This window comes from Erpetoichthys calabaricus, chromosome 2 (genome assembly GCF_900747795.2).
Source record: "Erpetoichthys calabaricus chromosome 2, fErpCal1.3, whole genome shotgun sequence".
NCBI lineage: Eukaryota > Metazoa > Chordata > Cladistia > Polypteriformes > Polypteridae > Erpetoichthys > Erpetoichthys calabaricus.
Genome location: NC_041395.2, coordinates 349,651,784 through 349,668,232, shown reverse-complemented (window position 1 = coordinate 349,668,232; position 16,449 = coordinate 349,651,784). Strand labels below are relative to the sequence as shown.

General features: G+C 38.9%; 1 protein-coding gene across 5 annotated transcripts in view; it reads left to right on the top strand.

Annotated features, from left to right (window-relative positions):
• Positions 1 to 16,449, top strand: part of ppp6r3 (protein phosphatase 6, regulatory subunit 3) — a 163,914-nt gene that overhangs the window by 100,786 nt on the left and 46,679 nt on the right. For all 5 annotated transcript variants that reach the window (XM_051923420.1, XM_051923422.1, XM_051923421.1 and 2 more), the window contains exons 11-15: positions 3,655 to 3,807; positions 8,835 to 8,993; positions 9,163 to 9,227; positions 9,923 to 10,038; positions 14,506 to 14,591. In XM_051923420.1, coding sequence (XP_051779380.1) covers positions 3,655 to 3,807; positions 8,835 to 8,993; positions 9,163 to 9,227; positions 9,923 to 10,038; positions 14,506 to 14,591 — 579 coding nt within the window. The remainder of the gene's footprint in view (positions 1 to 3,654; positions 3,808 to 8,834; positions 8,994 to 9,162; positions 9,228 to 9,922; positions 10,039 to 14,505; positions 14,592 to 16,449) is intronic.

Sequence of the window (16,449 nt, the reverse complement as noted above, 5' to 3'; positions counted from 1 at the left end):
GCACTACATGAAGAATGCATGCCCTGCCATAGTGGTGAGTTAGGCTGCTTCCAATGGATATATGATGCTGCTTCACAGAGTTAGGAAACTGTCTCCGTGGTCAGATTAACACGCTAGAAATGTGTCCATTCAATTGCCACCTCTCTCAGCAAGCCACTTAATAATAATACATTTTATTTATTTGTAGGCGCCTTTCTAAACACTCAAGGACACCAAACAATAGATAAAACAGATTATAAACAACACTAAAATACAAAAATTAAAATCAGACAGAGCAATTGTAATCAAAGAGAAAAAGCCGTCTTAAACAAAAGAGTTTTAAGTTTAAATTTGAAAAGTGAAAATGATTCAATATTTCTAAGCTCAGAAGGTAATGAAGTCTAGAGCTGGGGAGCAGAGCTGGTGGTAAGAGGGATGAAAGGGACAGTCAAGTGGATGGAGGAAGAGGATCTGAGGGTACGGGAGGGAATGGCAACATGGAGGAGGTCAGACAGATATGGAGGGCAAGGGTGTGGAGAGCCTTAAAAGTTAACAGAAGAGTTTTGAATTGAATGCGGAACTGAACTGGAAGCCAATGAAGCTGCTACAAGATGGGAGTGACATGATGAATAGAGGGGGTCTAGTAATGATGGGGGCAGCTGAGTTCACTGTAAAAAATGCTTTGTTGGATCAACCTAAATAAATTACTTCACAAGGTAACAAGCAATTTAATTGATTTCTTTCAAATTTTAAAAAGTATTTGAGTAAACTTAATTCATTTGAGTTTGTTTTAACCTTTTCAAAAACTTGAATAAAAGCAAAAAAATGTATTTAGCTCAAACCAAATTTCTTTAAAAACTCAAATTAACTGCGGTGGGCTGGCGCCCTGCCCGGGGTTTGTTTCCTGCCTTGCGCCCTGTGTTGTCTGGGATTGGCTCCAGCAGACCCCATCACCCAGTAGTTAGGATATAGAGGGTTGGATAATGGATGGATGAACTCAAATTAAAATTGCGTCCATTATTGTATTCACTGTAATGCCAACTTAAATTCTATATATATAATCACAAACTCGAGGCAGAGTCATGTAAAGGTTTGGGGCAGCCACCCATATAATTTGGTTTCCTGGCTGCAAAGTTGCTTTTCAAAATCATACAGCACTGATGTGCACAAAACGAGTCCAAACAGAACTGAGGGAATAGGGAAAAGGTGGAGGCGTTTAAAGGGGGAGACAGGAAGTGAAGTCAGAGGGGTCGGGCTCATGTAGGTCTTCTGCCATTGGTGCGAGCCCAGACGTGACATCACAGGGGTCGGAGCCGGCAACGTCTCCAAAGCAATTTTTTTGCTTTAGACTAAATAGAAGAAGTTACATTAAGCGACAGCAAGGTTTTTCAATTTGAAGTAAAGCAAAAAATTACGTTAGGTGAACAAACATATTAATATAGTTCATCACAACTACTAAAATTACCTTAAATCAAAAAGAGCCCTTTTTCTCTTTTTAGAGTGTTCTGGACCCGCTGAAGCTTATAAAGAGATTTGCGAGAAAGACCAAAGAAAACGGAATTGCAATAATGGAGACGAGAAGTGAGAAGGCTATGAACAAGGATAGCAGTGGTGTAGGGAGTGAGGGACTGGGGGGCGAATACGATTAACGTTACGCAAGTGGAAATATGGAGTCCGGGAGATGTTATTGATGTGGGACTGAAAGGATAAAGTCCTGTCAAGGATGACACCTGTGGGGAAGGGGAGACAGAGGAATTATCAATAACAAACGAAAGAGGATCAGTTTTGGATAATGTTGATTTTGTACCAATGAGGAGAATCTCGGTTTTGTCACTTGTTATTTAATTTAAGAAAATTTGAAGAAAACCAGGATTTGAGTTCTGCTATGCAATCAATACGCGAAGAGGGAGGAAAGGAAGCAGTAGGTTTGCTAATGAGATAGACCTGGGGGTCATCAGCATAACAGTGGAAGCTAATGTCATATTTACAAAAGATATTACCAAGGGGAAGGAGGGGCCCAGGACAGAGCCCACCTGAAGTAACAGCGGTGAGTGCGGTCTAAGAGGTGGGATCTGAACCAATCGAAGATAATCTGTTGAGAAGAGTCATGTGACAGTTAGTGTCAAAGGCTGCGCTCAGATCGAGGAGGATGAGAATAAGGATTAAACCAGAATCAGCTGCCATCAGAATGTCATTAGTCATTTTTATAAGTGCCATTTCTGTACTGTGGAGGGGACGAAAACCAGACTGGAACTGCCAGGGCTATCCTCCATTTGATTTGATTTAAAAAGAAGAGAGTCCCCATGGAGAAAGGGGTCTGTCATATACCACTGAGGTCCACTGTCCCACAGCCTTACATTGGGCCTCCTTGTACTTGAGCGTGGGCTGCTGAACGTGAGTCTTCATTTGCTCTTTCCATTCCATGTTGCTAGTCTCCAAAGCCAGGCTCCCCGCCTTTATTTCAACAAGTGTGCATTACTGGCAGTGGCTTTTATCCTTATCAAACGGTTTAATCGTCCTTGATTAAGTGATAAGTGCTCTTTCAGCCTGGCGTGGTCGTTCCTGTAGTTGTGCTCTTTATTTTCAGCATCACCCTACTGTATATATCAACACTGCTTTGAATGGTTTTCACCAGCATAGCTGAATAAGTTTGACCTCTCCATCCTGTTCATGTCCTGCCTCATCTAGTAATAAAGGATGTTTTTTAAAAATTCTGCTTTTTTAACATTCACAACTTACCAATTTATTAGCTCACTTTGTTTATTTAATGTCCAGCAACTTTGTTTGTAAAAAAGCTCTGCATATTTTTTTTCTTTTACACTTTCTTTGAATGACAGAATTTTGATGACATTGTTTTCAATTTATAAAATAATTTACTCTTTAGCTATGAGAAATGTGGCAGGCTAGTCTGGGGTTGTGTGTTATCATCCCCTGGGTATGAAAAGAAAACGAAGATTAAAGGAGGTTTGGCTGAAAACGGTCTGATAGAGAGGAAGAATGTTATGCCTGCACTGGGAAGTGACATTTACTTATTTGTGTAATCATTTCGGAGCATCAGCCTGGTTGGAGTACTGACTTCATTATGATGAAGGTTGCTGCTGCTGTTTTCTTGTAGGAGAGAATAGGAAAAGGCTGAATTGTCTGCTTTCTGAAGTTGTGTCAGCCATGTTAGTGTATCTGCTGTAATTGATTATTCTCCATTTGACTTGCACTTATTTTGTGTGCATGTGTACAATAACAGACTATGAAATGTTATTCTCAGTGTGCCAGGCTGGCTGTGGACAGATCATCAGCTGCTCAGAATGGCCATCACATTCCCAGCTGGACTATTTGCTGTCTTTGTGCAGATTGTATGTTCATCCTGTGTGCTGGTGGCTTTCATGCTGAACTCAACAGTTGTGGTGGCTGGCAACTCTGAAATATCCCCTCGTGAATCCTAAAGTAGCTTTAGGTAGCTTGACTGATGTTTGTTAAAGCTCAATGTTTCTTGTAATTATTATGCAGGTTTAGCTTTGTGATTCCCTACAGTTATATTTTGTATTCTTTCCCGTGTATCTTCATCTCTGTTGGTCTTTTTTATATCCTTTTTCCTGACACACGCAGATACGTGTACATGGTAGAAATCATTCAAAAAATGTAAAAAATATAATATTTTTGCTTCTCTCTCTTTCTCAGAAAAATGCCATGAAAACTACCTGGGGCATTTTGGATCTTCCAGTTGGCAACACTCGACTAAATGTGGTCAGATTAGTTGCCAGTCTCCTACAGACCAACATGCACATAATCAATCTAGAACTGATTGAGCTGAACACTGTTGGTGTTATACTTGTAAGTACAATGGACCTTTACCTGGCACCGTTTCTTTGTTGTGTTAATATCTATTCACAGATGGTATCAAATTTTGGAGCTGCACCAAACTCACAACAAATTGACGTCATTCAAAGTGGCGCAACTGAAGTGCTTAGGACTGTGGTTGTGACTTGTGGTTTCTTGTGACTGTGCTTTGAGTTGCATGATGCTGATATCTTAGTTTTGATCTGACATTGTGGCTTTTAATATTCTTCTTTGGCAGCTGCTTTTACCACTTCAGCTGTTCTAGCCCACAGCACTCCATGTTATGCCAACAGGATGCTTCCATTCTAACTAGGACTGCCATGCAATTTTGAACATCAGGTAGACAGATCATTCTCAGAATTCATCATGTTCAAGTTGTAGCATAGCAATGAAAAGTTCAAGCAGGTGCACCATTGATTAAAAAGAAATGTTTTGTGGTTTATTTCATCCATTTAATTAATCTTTTGTTTAGTCTTGGCACCTGAATCCTTGCTTGGCTCTATCTTCCTTTGAAGGATTGAGGACACACGCTCACTCACACTCACTCACTCACATAGCAAGCTGTATTAGCGTTAATTCCTCCCTTTGATTAGTTGTAATTTGGATTTGTCAGAATAACGCCCTAGCTATCTAAAATATCAAGAAAGGAAAAAAAAAAAGAAACAATGTTTTACTTTCGGTGTTCTTGTATAAAATATCAAAGAGAACAAAATTTCACTGTAGGATTTGTTATTGAGTACAATTAGAGAATTGATCCAAACACCGTCTGTGTGTGTGTGTATCTCTGCATTAATTTGGCTGTAAGGACAGAGAAGCTTTTCTGCGCATGGAGGCTGTCTGTGCTTCTCCCCAGTTTATCCTCTCTTTTGTTTAAATATTTGGGCTGTTCTCCAAGTCTGAAGAGACTACCAAGTTCTGGACACTACACTGAGGATCCAATAGCTGTAATATCGATGGGTTGGAAGAAAAAAAATTACTTGTATAAGAAAGTTGCTTCTGAAATAAGTAGAATAAAATCCTATAGCTGCTTCATGAAATGACGGCCTGCAGCCCATTCACTGCTTTATATGTATAAACAATACTAAGTAAAGCAGGCCATCCTCTGGTAACATTTGCAAAGCTAAAGCCAGTTTCTGGTATTGAGAAAACTACATCTGGAAAACAAGATAGCATGATGGTGCCACCACCTCACAGATCCAGAGTCAAGGGTGTGAATGCCATGCCTGGTAGTATTCCTTGTGGTGTTTACATGTGCTGTGTGTGTGCTTTCTTTCCATGGTCCCCAGAGATGTGTTTGTTAGGCGAAGTGGTGACCTTTGGCCCAGTGTAGGTATGTTGATCTTGCAATGTTCCCCTGAATTGGATTAAATGGGTTTGAGAATAATTTATTTTATTTTCTGGAAAAGAAAGAGTGGAAATATTAAATCAGTAGCTGTAGTAGCAAAATATTTGTCAGTCATGCCACAAAAGCAGGAAGACTGCAGCTTTGTTATGGCTGTGGCGGGCATAATATGTGATGTGAAAGTTGGATGGAAATATTTCCTTCAGCTCCAGAGTCCTCTGATTTTAGAAAATAAGCTAACCATTTAGACTAATGGATAAAGATTGCTGCAGTGGTTCAGAAGAGATGTGTTGTGTTCTTAGTGCCACAGCATTTGCAGGGTTTTTAAGGCTGTAAAAAATGTAACGTAGACAGGTTTTCATATTTGTCTTTGTTAGTCTGACATCCATGGGATATTAGGCCACAATGTCCTTAAGGACTACAGCAAAGCCCCCTAATGTCTGGGCTGCTGCATTTGCTCTTGACCTATTCAAAGACAGACATGCATTCCACAGAAGGCCAGCTGCTTCAAATGAGATGCTGAGGAGAGGAAAGTGGAAACTTCAAGCTTCCTAATGGTAGGCAAATGGCAAAGAGGCTGCACAAAAGACTGGGTCCTTTATCAGCAATGGAAGGATTTTAGATATAGGGACAGCTGGACCACCAAGAGGAAGTTGTCAATTATCAATCAAGTTGTCAAGGATCAATTATATGTGAGAGAGCGAGTGCCAGAAGGGAGGTGGGCAGGGTGTTCTGCTGTACAGAGTTCAGCACTTTTTTGGCAAGCCTGGTCACAAAGAAGGATGTTACATAAGGCCTTATACTGTACATTTACCTCCTCCTGGCCACAATGCGACAAAATGCTGCTACACCATGTGAGCCCCATAATTGAGAGCTGCCTGCCTAGACTCTGTGTTCTAGAATTTGTACAGTTTGTCTTCACTTTTAAGAGTTTTCTGTAGAAGCTCCGTAAAATGTATTCCTCCTGTGGGTCAATTTTGAGGGATGGATTGTCATCAATAAGTGTGGCTTTCTGTTACTCAGCAATGTGAAAAGCAGGTTGAGAAATTGATGAAAGTCTAATTTTGAGACTTGCACAGCCAGGTGCATCATTACAGCTAAAATGGTAAAGTAAAATCAAATGAGGCCACACGTTTCCCTTAACCCCTGTAAATTTAAAATGTAAAGCATTGGTTTGGCACTGTGCCCTTTGGAGCTTGGCTCAGAGGTACAAGCAGGTATGAGAGTGATCCTGACAACATAGGAAGAATCAAAAAGAAGACTTAACCTGGTGGGGGCACACCATCTAGGACTGCCTCATGCCCCTTGCTGTTGAATTGAATTTGCTATGTTCTTTGTAAAGTGCCCTGTAACTTAACAGCTTCACTATATATCATTGAAATTTCAACCAGGTTGTCATTGTATTATTGTTTGAAGGCTCCTCACCACTCATGAATATTGATGAATTACCATAGTTACCACAAAGTGGCAGAACAGGTTGGTGTTATTTCATCCACTGTGTGGCAGTAGGATACTGTCCCAAGATTTATTTGTGCTCAGCACTGTAAACCGGATAATTACTTGTCACCCCTAGTCTGACTTGGGCTTAACCATATTTACATAGAATTACATTAGGTTATGGAGCCATGATGTTTAGAGTACAAGTCAAAGAAGGTTATGCTTAAGTTATATAACACACTCACCTGCAGTTTTAGTCTCAATATTACAGCCACCCAATAAAAACAAAAAACAGTCCAGAGGGGAGCAATTCGTCTGATTCTGGGAGTGAAATGTATGAGCTACGAAGAGAGATTGAAGGAGTCGAACCTCTTTAGTTTTAGCAAATGGAGATTAACATGTGACATGATTGAAGAGTTAGAATTGTAAAAAGGAATTTGTAGTTTAACTTGAGTTCTTCATCAAGAACACACAGATACATAAGGAAACTTGTCAAAGGAAGGTTCACTCAAATGTTAGAAAGTGTTTCTTCACAAAGAGAATTAAAGACCTGTGAAAAAAGTGACCAAGTAGATTGTTAGAGAGTAAGACCTTGAAAGCTCGACTTAATGTCTTTTAGAGGAATTTAGTGGATAGGATTGGTGACCTTTGTTGGACTGAATCGCCTCATCTCAACAGTTTCTAATGTTCTAATGAAATAAATTCTTATGTGGTGGTTAGGAAGAGTAAGAATGTCAACTGTGAATGTGTACTTAAAATCCAGAATTGAACTAACCCTGCAGCGTACTTCTTAATCATTATTACTAAACAATTGTCACACATTCCGCAAAAAATAATGAGTACATGCTGGACTATGTCATTGAAAATGAATTAAAAAGGAATATGTGTGCACTGCTGTTATCTATTGGATGACCAGTGAGGTGTGCTGGACTGAGTGGACTGTTCTGATTTTCTTATCTGCTTTATTAAATCGTCATCCTCCGCCAGTTTGTACTCTTTGGGCTGATGGAAAGCAAATGGAAGACTTGTGTTTCCTTTTGAAGTGTGTTGTCTGTGTGACGCAGTGCCTTTTGGTAACTGGTAAAGTCATTGGCTTCTCTAAACTTGATGTCCTGGTGCAGCTGACCTGCCAAGGGCACCCACACACTCGCTCACTATGATCTTAAATCATTTGAAAGGGTGGCTCAGAACCAGCCAGGTGTACAAATGTGCAGTCAGAAACAGATAGTGAGACACGAGTACCAGGTATACATTGTCATCTAAATACCTGTTTAAACCTTTGGTTGTTTGTAGAATTTATTTACACAAGATAAGAAAGCTGGCTTTAGCTACTGTTTTTGTTACTAATGTGCAGTTACTTCAGGCATTGCCAGGTGATTTTATAGATGGTGGTGTCAAAAGTAAAATTTGCCAGCATAACTCACTATTTCACACCATTGTAGGGTTTTTTAAACTGCAAATTCGATATTGTCCATGCCATGTGTTACACCAGCCCTGCACATTTCAGCAGTTCCTAGAAAACTTGACATAACTGCAAAAAGGGCAGCAAAGTGTACCACTTATGTAAGCACTAAATGGCTCAAAGAAAATAAATGAAAGAAAGAAATGTCTGAGTTGAGACCTACCGGCAGTCGGTGACACAACTCAAATTTACTGCTGTCTAAGAAGGGCTCTAGCAGCTTGAGGAAGTTGGACTTCACCTACGAACAGTTTGCAGATTTGGTGGGCAAAGACTGTTGATAAAGGCCGTGTGTGTGTGTCAATGGCCTGTGCCCAAGCTTTGGTCAGTAGCTTGCCCACAGATTTTAAAACGTTTGTAGTGCTCTTTGTCCAGTTGTAGTGTTAGTGAACACTGAGCTGTAATCAGAAGTTTATGCTAAGAAAGCATCAGGGCCACTCAGGGTCATTTTAAAAGAGCAAAACAATATGGAGATTGTGTTTTATTGAAGGAATGTTCTCTGAATAGATCCCATCAGCACGGGGAACAAGACAGGAGGATTTGCATACTCCATCCACTCTGACAAAGACTTGCTGCATCACAAGCTGCTGTACTACTGGGGTTTGTTGAATTAATAAACGCTTCCTTGATGGTATTTGTTTTATTCCTTCAGACAGCTCTCCCTTTTTAATATATTTAATCGTTATAGATTATTGGATTCCTGTTCTCAGTGTGTGTGTGTGTGTATGAACATTCATATTATGTTTCTAGTCTTACATTTTATTTTTTTCCTCCCCTTCACAGGACATGTTTTTCAAGTATATATGGAATAATTTTCTTCACGTGCAAGTTGAAATCTGCACTGCAGTGATTCTTGCGAGTTCGCCGTCCCAAAGTGAAAGTACAGAAGCTAAAACAGATGGTGATCAGGAAGGCCTCAAAGAAAACATTCTCATTAGTCATGTATGTTGCTTAGTCTTCTTTTTCTGTTTTGTACCAGAGAGGCTTCTTTAAATATGAGATATTGATATTTTTGTAAATACCATTTAGTTGGTGGTTATAACTTGATGTGTAAAATTGTACACAAACTGTAATGTCTGAACAGTCTAGTTGATACCCTTATATTATTTAGCTTTTTCAGAAGTGCCAGTTAATACAAAGAATACTTGATGCATGGGATTCAAATGAGAAGGAGCAGTAAGTAGATGATTCTGATTTCTGTGACCTTTCTTTTATAATCGCAAACTGTGCCTGTGATCTGAGCATATTTTACATTCAAATTTACACACGATTCTACTTTGTCCCACGTGTTTTTACTTACTTTTAACTCTAAAGTTATTGGTGTAATTTATTTGCCCGGTGGTTACTTTTATTTGCAGTTTTATTTTCAAATTTTTGCTCATTATGGAAGGTGCCCTTAATTGGCCAGAGCCAATTCCAGTAGCAACAAGCTGAAAGGTGAAAAGCACCCCAGACCAGGCGCCAGTCCTTCATAAGGCCCACATTCTCACACACACAGGGTCCAGTTTGGAGGTGCCATTTAATCGGGCATGTGGGAGAGGAAACAAAAACATCCAAAGAAAAATCAGTGCAGGAGTATATCATGCTGAATCCCGCAGGCAGTGGTGTTGCCTACTATGCTGCTCTGCTGCCCCTCTTCTCTCTTTCTTTCTCTCTTTCTTTCTCTCTCTCTAGATTTCTAAATTTAATCTGCATGAAATGACTAGTTCTGAATAATTTTAAGTGAATAAAAACATTTTTATACTGTTGGTGGAAACATAATTTGAAAAAATTGCTACTGGAAAATATGAATTGAATTTTCAAATGACACTTTCTTCAGCTTCTCATGAGACTTTCTTCAACATGCATTAAGGTAATCTTCTATTTCATAGATCAGAAGGCGGACGGCGGAGAGGCTATATGGGTCACTTGACACGAATAGCTAATTCTGTTGTCCAAAACACAGAAAAGGGACCGAACAGCGAACTGCTGCAGAAGCTGATTTCAGGTATGAGCCGCCCGTATCAAGTGACTGGAGGAGAAGGGGATGGGAATGGATGTGCTTGTGTTGTGATACCTTCTAGTTTTAGCTGCTTAAACCTTTTTGTGAATGTGACTGTGAAAATGAAAAAGACACCTGAACCTGAAGAAGATATTCACCGAGGCCACTTGGATGGTTTTAATAAGGGTAGTAATGGGTCTGTAAGGGTCCTCTCTGCTTTACATTGTATACATACTTTTTAAATTGCATTTCAGATTAATGTATTTAAATATTTCTCCCAAAGCAACTTTCACACTTTTAACCAGATTTCTTCTCATATTGCTTTTTATGAAGTATTTGTTTGCCAGAAGTACAACTTCAAAAGCTGTCTCTGAGACAAAATGTGTTAATCTGTTACACTAATTAGAATACATTTGGAGTCTCCTCAGTAAATGTTTTTTAAATTGTGTAAGAATCTCCATTCTGTCTGGAGTACAACTCCGTACTCTGTCATTGCCGCCATTGGCCTAGGTGATGCCCTGTGAGGTGTGGACCCTTACGTCTGTAGAGTGCTATAACCTTCCTTGACTGTCATGTCAACACTTCAATTCTCCTTGTTTAATTTACAACATGCTCTTCCTATAGCTTTATGTAAACCACAGTTAACTCAAATACTTGACCTGAACCATAGCCTGCAATTTCTATGCAATGCCTACAGCTTTCCTAACATTAGGGACCTCCATTGCTTTGCTCTATTTAAAGCATTAAAAGAAAAATCAAAAGTATGTTTGACTTCTCACTTGAGAAGGAAGAATCAAGTGTAACACTTTAATGAATGTTAGAAATGATGGATTTTCTCACTCAAGTATCCATAATGGTGCCAAGGTGATTTTACCTATGTACGCCTGAGCAAAGACATAGCTGTCAAATGTTCTTTTTCTCACTTTTTACTAGCCCCTAAAATTAAAATGATCTGTCCCTACGTTTTCACGTGTAGTATTTCTCAAACCTCATGATCACAATTTCCACATTATCCACGTGCTTGAAACAATCCTGCCACTTCATGCTTAGCAGGTCCCAAAGAGGACACTTTTGTCATCTAAATATTCTGTGGATAAATTTGAAGAAAGGCACGTGAAATGACAGTGCACTGAGCTGCCGAGGCGGTTACTCTAACAAAATGGGATGGAGAATTTGTGGTGTAAGTCTGGAATTGTGTAAAGCATAGCGAAAATGATTTGATATTTAAATAACAGTTCCCCCCCTTACTGATGAAAAGGAAACAACTGAAGATGTTTGGGTTTTGTTCTGAAACAGATATAATTTTGTCAGACTTTCAGCTGTGCTTAGTCCCTTTTGTGGTACACATTTTGTGTTCAGTTTTGGGTCCAATGGTGTACTGCCAGTGATAGCTTGGCATACCCGAGAAGAGCATATTGTGTAAGAAGTTAAAAGCAAACATGTCAGAAAAAGTCCAGTGTGTAGAGCAATCTCTCTCTCATTGTTAAGATACTCCACTTTCTAAATCGCCTGACTACACGATAAAATGTTTTGTGCCCATATTCTGTTCATTGCGTAATATTTCTTTGCCCTCCCATCCCAGAGATTAATACTTTAACATATATCTGTTAATACTGAATAAGTCCTATTTATGGATTTAGTCATTCATTCTACTTGTGCTTTATTTTTTTGTAATATTTTACTGATCTTTCCATCAGTTAACTTTTCAGTTTCTCCATCCACCATGTTGTTCATTTCGATGTTTTCTATTTTGGTAAGAACTACATGCCTTAGTGTGCTGTGGTGGGTGTGTGATGTTTTTGTACACATTTAATTTACTTGTTAATTTCATATACTGTGGGTCAAATAAGGCAGCCTTCAAGGTCCTAGTGCATCATCTATGTATACCTGGCCTTGTACTTGGCCTTATTTAATGCTTTGTGTAATGATGTTTGAGATGCCAAGGCCTTTGAAACGTGTTATTGCCTTTTTATAGATATTTAACACTAGAATTACCAGAGCCTACGAAAAAACTCGTAGATCCGGCCCACCTTAAATCGCTTCTTAAAACCATTCACACCTCTCTGCCAGCGTCTTTTGTCATCTAAATGTACTGATAAACACAAGCTGCAAACAGCCAGCTATTCCATCCCCCCACTGACTTAGAACGTACACGAACTTCTCCCAGCTCATGTCTTGATTGATTATCTGGGAGTGAAGTGGAGTTTTAGAGTGGAAATAATAAATCGTTATTTGGAACACACGCATTTCATGTGTGTTGCATTTCTACAGTAATCTGTGTAAACACATTTTTAAAACAAACGTTTTTTATATTCTAGTAACAAATGACAAAATGTAGGCATAAACTATATAATGTATGAAGCCTGAAATCCAAATATCAAAGAAACACTTTCACAAAAGGTACAAAAAAAAAAGCTGCCGCCAAAAAAAGCCGCCTTAGTGTACGACATTGACACTCATTTACTACGACTGCTGCCGTGGCGCAACAGTATCAGTTGCTGACTGGCAATCAGAAGGTCACGAGTTTGATCCTGCATGACTCCCTTTTGAGAAGTGAAGTGTTCTTATTTTTACTGTTTTAGAATAAAAAGATACATTTGATTTCAGTCTGTAACAGCCGGTGTAATTTATGATATTTGCACCCCATCTGACACTGCTGTTGTCACATAAAGACGCGCTATAGCTCTGTAGTGTACTTGTGACTGCTTTGTCATACCAATGCTTGCGAACTGAAGTGTCTGCATGCACTTTTCGTGGCATTACACGTGTATTTTTTGAGTATGCCCATGTAGCTCAAACACAGGAACATATGTTGATGTAAAAGTATAATAAAACAAGTGCACTTTTATTTAAGACTATAACCGAAGAAAAAAGAAAGCAAGTTACAGTAGGCGGTTGATATGACAGCTTGCGTGGTGGAATGCTAAGAACTGCTGATTTCCATTCTGTGCTATATAACTGTTAACATTTGAATCTGATGATTGCATATAGCGCTGTCTTATTCAGTGTGCGCAAGAACATGCAGGTGGCCAGTTGCTGCGTGCTACAACGCACATTTTAAAAAAAGAAAGAGACAAATATATGTGACATTTTCAAGAAATCATTTTATGATGCGAATAGTACCAATCAGAAAACATCGTCGAAATAATGCAATATTATTTGAAAACGAACAGCGTCTGATCGGGTGTGAAGTTTATACTGTGGCGCTGTTTCAGTCAGATCAGAAGCTGAATAAGCTCCTGTTCTGACTCTAAGTAAAAAGCATGAATTAATCAACAGAAATAACCGCGATCAACATTTTAAACTTTAAGATTTACAGTGCATACCAATTTATAACTTTTATGTCCGTTTGAGGGAAAAAAAAAAACAACACTTTCTCCAAAGCTGGGAATCGAACTCGCGTCTCTGTAGCACGGCAGGGTTGCTGTGCACCAAGTCCGCAAATCTCAGCGTTACGCCACGGAAAGTATTGTAACATCCTTGAACATTTTGTGAAAGTGTTTATTTGATGTTTGGCCATCAGGTTTCACACATTCTATAGTTTATGCCTACATTTTGTAACATTTATTACTAAAATATGAAAAAGTTTCTGTTTTAGCAATGTGTTTACACAGATTACTGTAGAAACGGAACACGCATGAAATGCATGTATTCCAAATAACAATCTATTATTTCCATTCTAAAACTCCAGCAGTTCAGTCACTCCTAGATAATCAAACAAGGCATGAGCTGGGAAAACTTAGTGAACGTTCTGCGACGGTGGGGGATGGAATAGCCGGCTGCTTGTCTCAATCGGCACTTTTAGAAGACAAAAGAGAGGTGAGAACGGTTTTAAGGTGGGCCGGATCTACGAGTTTTTTCGTAGACTCTGGTAATTCTAGTGTTAAAGCTGAAATCTATTGTCTATGCTTGTGTATTTTGCAATGATGGCTTTACCTTCATATATATTTCAATTTAAATTTGATAAACATGTAATTTTCAGTGCCACTGTCTTTTTTGCAAGGTGAGTATCCCAGGGCTATTGAATTACTTGTTACAAGTTAGGGCATAAAATCGGAATTTTGCTGAATTGTTTATAAATTTCATTTTGCACTTTCAATTTCTGACTGGAGGAAGACGAATGTCTAATGAAATCAGCAAAGAAATTGTACTTTTTCACTTTTTTGTGTGAACATGATAGGCAACGGGACCATGTTTGTCAAGCACTGTGTTTAGGACACCTGTGCCTTCTGTTTAATTTGTTTTCTTTTTGACTCCATGTAGAGACTGCAAGTGCTTTTGCCAAGATCATTTTGTATTTTTCAAAATATATTTTCCTTGGCAGGGATGTCATTTAAATAAAAGCATTTGTATATATTATATGTATTGTATACTGTATTAAAAAGTGTATTTTAAAAAAATTGTTTATATTTCCTTCTAATAGTTCTGTGTGTGGTTTTTTTTTTTTGGGTTTTTTTTATGCCCTTTCTGCAGAGTTTCAAGATGATGTTCGGGAACGATGGGAGGCATTCATTTCTGGTCCTTTAGCAGAAACTAACAAGAAAAACACAGTAGATTTAGTAAGTTTGTATTTTTTCTTTCTACCACTGTCTGGAGTTACAAGTGTAAGAATACATTTCAGAATATGGGTTAGTGTACCTTGAAATTAGATGGGGATATAAATGCCACTTTGGGCTTGGTGCTTATACACCATACCCCTCTGCCAGTTAGATGGGGTTTTGTATCTGCAACAGTAGCTAATAGTTGTGTCAACCTAATCAAGTCTTAATAGTGGATAATTTAGCGGTGGTGGGGGATTACCTAACTGACTTCATCAATATTAAGAAATGTTAAAGAAGACAACATACATGCACAAGCCATTTCTGAAAAGCTTGTTTGTCTTTGTGAGGTAAACCGCCACCCCCATTGCTTCGATGACGTGATCAGGACTATCGAGAGAGAGAGAGAGAGAGAGAGAAGCAGTGCATAGTGCAGCGTAGCAGGGAGGCAAGCTATTGTGGGACGCAAGTTCATACTTCCTCCTATTCCCCTGGAGTGTGTCTTTCCTAATACCAACAGTTCATTTACTATTTCTTATTATCACAAATGCTATCATCTCTGCTATAATTGATTTAATCAATCTGTCTGTTTGCAAATTAAACTTTTCTAACGGATGCTGTACTCTTGCTTGTTTTCATTTTAAGGGAACACAGTCTGACTAGAGCGTGGTTTAACTTTTACCATTTCTATTACAGTATGTAGTTTAAAGGACATTGAACTTTTTCCTTAATGTATCCCTGAACTGAAGGTCATGTCCTGTTCTGACAGATTAAAGGAACTGAAACTTTTTAATCTTGAGCAGAGTAGGCTATGTGGGACTAAGTTTTAGGCTTTGAAAATTCTCAAACTCTTTGACAGACTTGATCCAGGTGAAAACTTGAATTTGAACACTGAATCACACACACAAGTGGAAATGAAGAATAATTACATTTAGGTTGGAAACTTGGAGAAACTTAATGTGAAGGGTCATGGGAAGTTTGAACAAACTACTGAATTATAGCCCTGATGCAGAGACCAGTGGCATCTTTCAGAAAGTTGTCTTGTAGGGATGCTGAGACAAACTGAGTACAGTGGAACCTCGGTTCACGAACATCTTGTAACACGTACAAATCGGTTTACGACCAAAAATTTCGCCAAACTTTTGCATCTGTTCACGACCACACACTCGGTATACGAACAAGCCAGTTTCCCTTTCAGTTTGTACGTGTTCAGTCTCTCCCTGTGCATTTCCTGTGCAGCGAGCAAGAGAGAGAGAGCGCAACACACACACACACCCGAGAGAAACACACACACACACACACAGGCAGCGCGAGAGAGAGAGAGCTGGACATATACGGTAGAGAAGGCAGTTAAAGAATGCACTGGGCTTGTTTTTGTTTTCACTTCTGTTTACAGCGATCGGTTCGTTGCGTGCATTGTTGCAATGTTACTTTTCTTGGTGGTTTATTAAATTACGGATTTTTTCAGATGTTCATTTTTTTTTCCCTGTGCTTAAAACTCATTGAAAATAGTGTTTTTAGCCAGCGGTTCCTAGCGCTATAGCGCGAACTATTGCAGTGTTAGTTTTCTCTGTTGTTCAAGGTTTTCTCAGTGTTGTTCAATGTTTTTACATTTAGTTTACTATTACGCTGTGCATTCTATGGTTTAATTAACTATTTTTGTGCTTAAAAACTTAAGTGTATGTATATGTGTGTGTATGTATATATATATATATATATATTTACATACAGTTCGTATGGTCTGGAACGGATTGATTGTATTTACATACAATCCTAATGGGGAAATTACTTCGGTTCGGTTCACGACCAAATCGGGTTGCAAGTTTTGGAATGAATTATGGTCGTGAACCGAGGTTCCACTGTATATCTAACCAGAAAA